Here is a 1,310-nt window from a genome sequence, read left to right on the forward strand (position 1 = left end):
ATGGCGAGTTCCAGTTTTACGTGAATGACCACCGAACCAACATGCATGGACCCCACCCCCACCGTAGCAAAGGTGTCGCCACGTTTTTCCACTCGTCGATGCCCGGGTTCGCATCGCTCAAAGCACTCTGGTCACTGCGCGTCCCCGACCGATACCTCGTTGTTCGAACGGAGTGGGATTCCACCCCTGTCTACTTCCACAACGTATATGCACCAGTTGAATCGGCCGATCGTGCAGGGTTTTTTGCCTCTCTTCCACGCGACTTCGAGCCGACTAGTCGGCACTTTGTCGGTGGCGATTTTAACCTCCCCATGGACGCTGCTTTGGACACGACAGCATTCCACCCAAACCATCACGTCGGCAAAGATGAATGCTGCGAATGGCTGTCAGCGCTCCGTGTTGTCGACGCTTGGCGCACCAAAGAACCCAACCGAAAAGTCCTTACGGGCCCGCGTGGACGAAACCGGCTCGACTACGTTTTCGCCGACGTGGAAATGGTCGCTCACTTTCATGTGTCGTCGACATTCGATCGGAGCCAGTATAACGGTGACCACATGACCCATACCACAACGTTTGCTGCTGCGAGGACGAATGGACCCCCCACTACCTCCTTACTCATGGAAGCCTCGAAGACCTCTGGACGGACACAGTGACATCCACGACCGGCTAAGTTTGTGGCTAGACACTCCATCCACGCCCTAGGCCTCGACTTTACGTCAGTGGTACGATCATCGTCACTGGACGAGTACCACTCTGACGATGTTAGTGACGCTACGGTACTGCTGAACCACGAGTCTGAGTGCATTCTCGCCCTTGCCGAGATTCTGCTTGTATCCCTCGCTCCATGCTACTATGCCCATGATGTGGCGCCCAATGCTGCTACCTCTGGTCCTGTATTTGCCCTCCCTGCACGTAGCGGGGATCGTTATCTCGCATCATCAACCCTTTGCACCGTCCTCCTACCACTCGACCCTCGGCACGCCAATTCGCAAGGCCTTGTGTGACTTGCTGCAGCGAGCACGCGCGACACTAACCGATCGGGGCTCGGCTGACAGTGAAGACAGTGCTGTAGCCTCAACTCTCGCTGACTGGGTGAGCAACGTCGACATTATGGTTGCACTTGACCAGGCATTCGCCTTGCCGATTACTCCATCCTGCCAGGTCATGTTCGACTCATCCACAATGTCCCTTACTCACGGAAGCCTCGAAGACCTATGGACGGACACAGTGACACCCACGACCGGCTAAGCTTGCGGCTAGACCAACCCTCGGAGGTACCTCACATGTCTCCATTACCACTTGCAACCTCA

At 56.0% G+C, this 1,310-nt stretch overlaps 1 protein-coding gene across 1 annotated transcript; it reads left to right on the top strand.

The window, feature by feature from the left end:
* Positions 1–41: 41 nt before the first annotated feature.
* On the top strand, positions 42–1,004 carry H257_10648 (hypothetical protein; the record flags this gene model as incomplete). The annotated part of the gene is made up of 2 exons (XM_009837251.1): positions 42–649; positions 683–1,004. The coding sequence occupies 2 exons, from the start codon at positions 42–44 to the stop codon at positions 1,002–1,004; spliced, it is 930 nt and encodes a 309-aa protein (XP_009835553.1).
* Positions 1,005–1,310: the final 306 nt, after the last annotated feature.

This window comes from Aphanomyces astaci (assembly GCF_000520075.1).
Source record: "Aphanomyces astaci strain APO3 unplaced genomic scaffold supercont1.29, whole genome shotgun sequence".
Taxonomy (NCBI): domain Eukaryota; phylum Oomycota; class Saprolegniomycetes; order Saprolegniales; family Verrucalvaceae; genus Aphanomyces; species Aphanomyces astaci.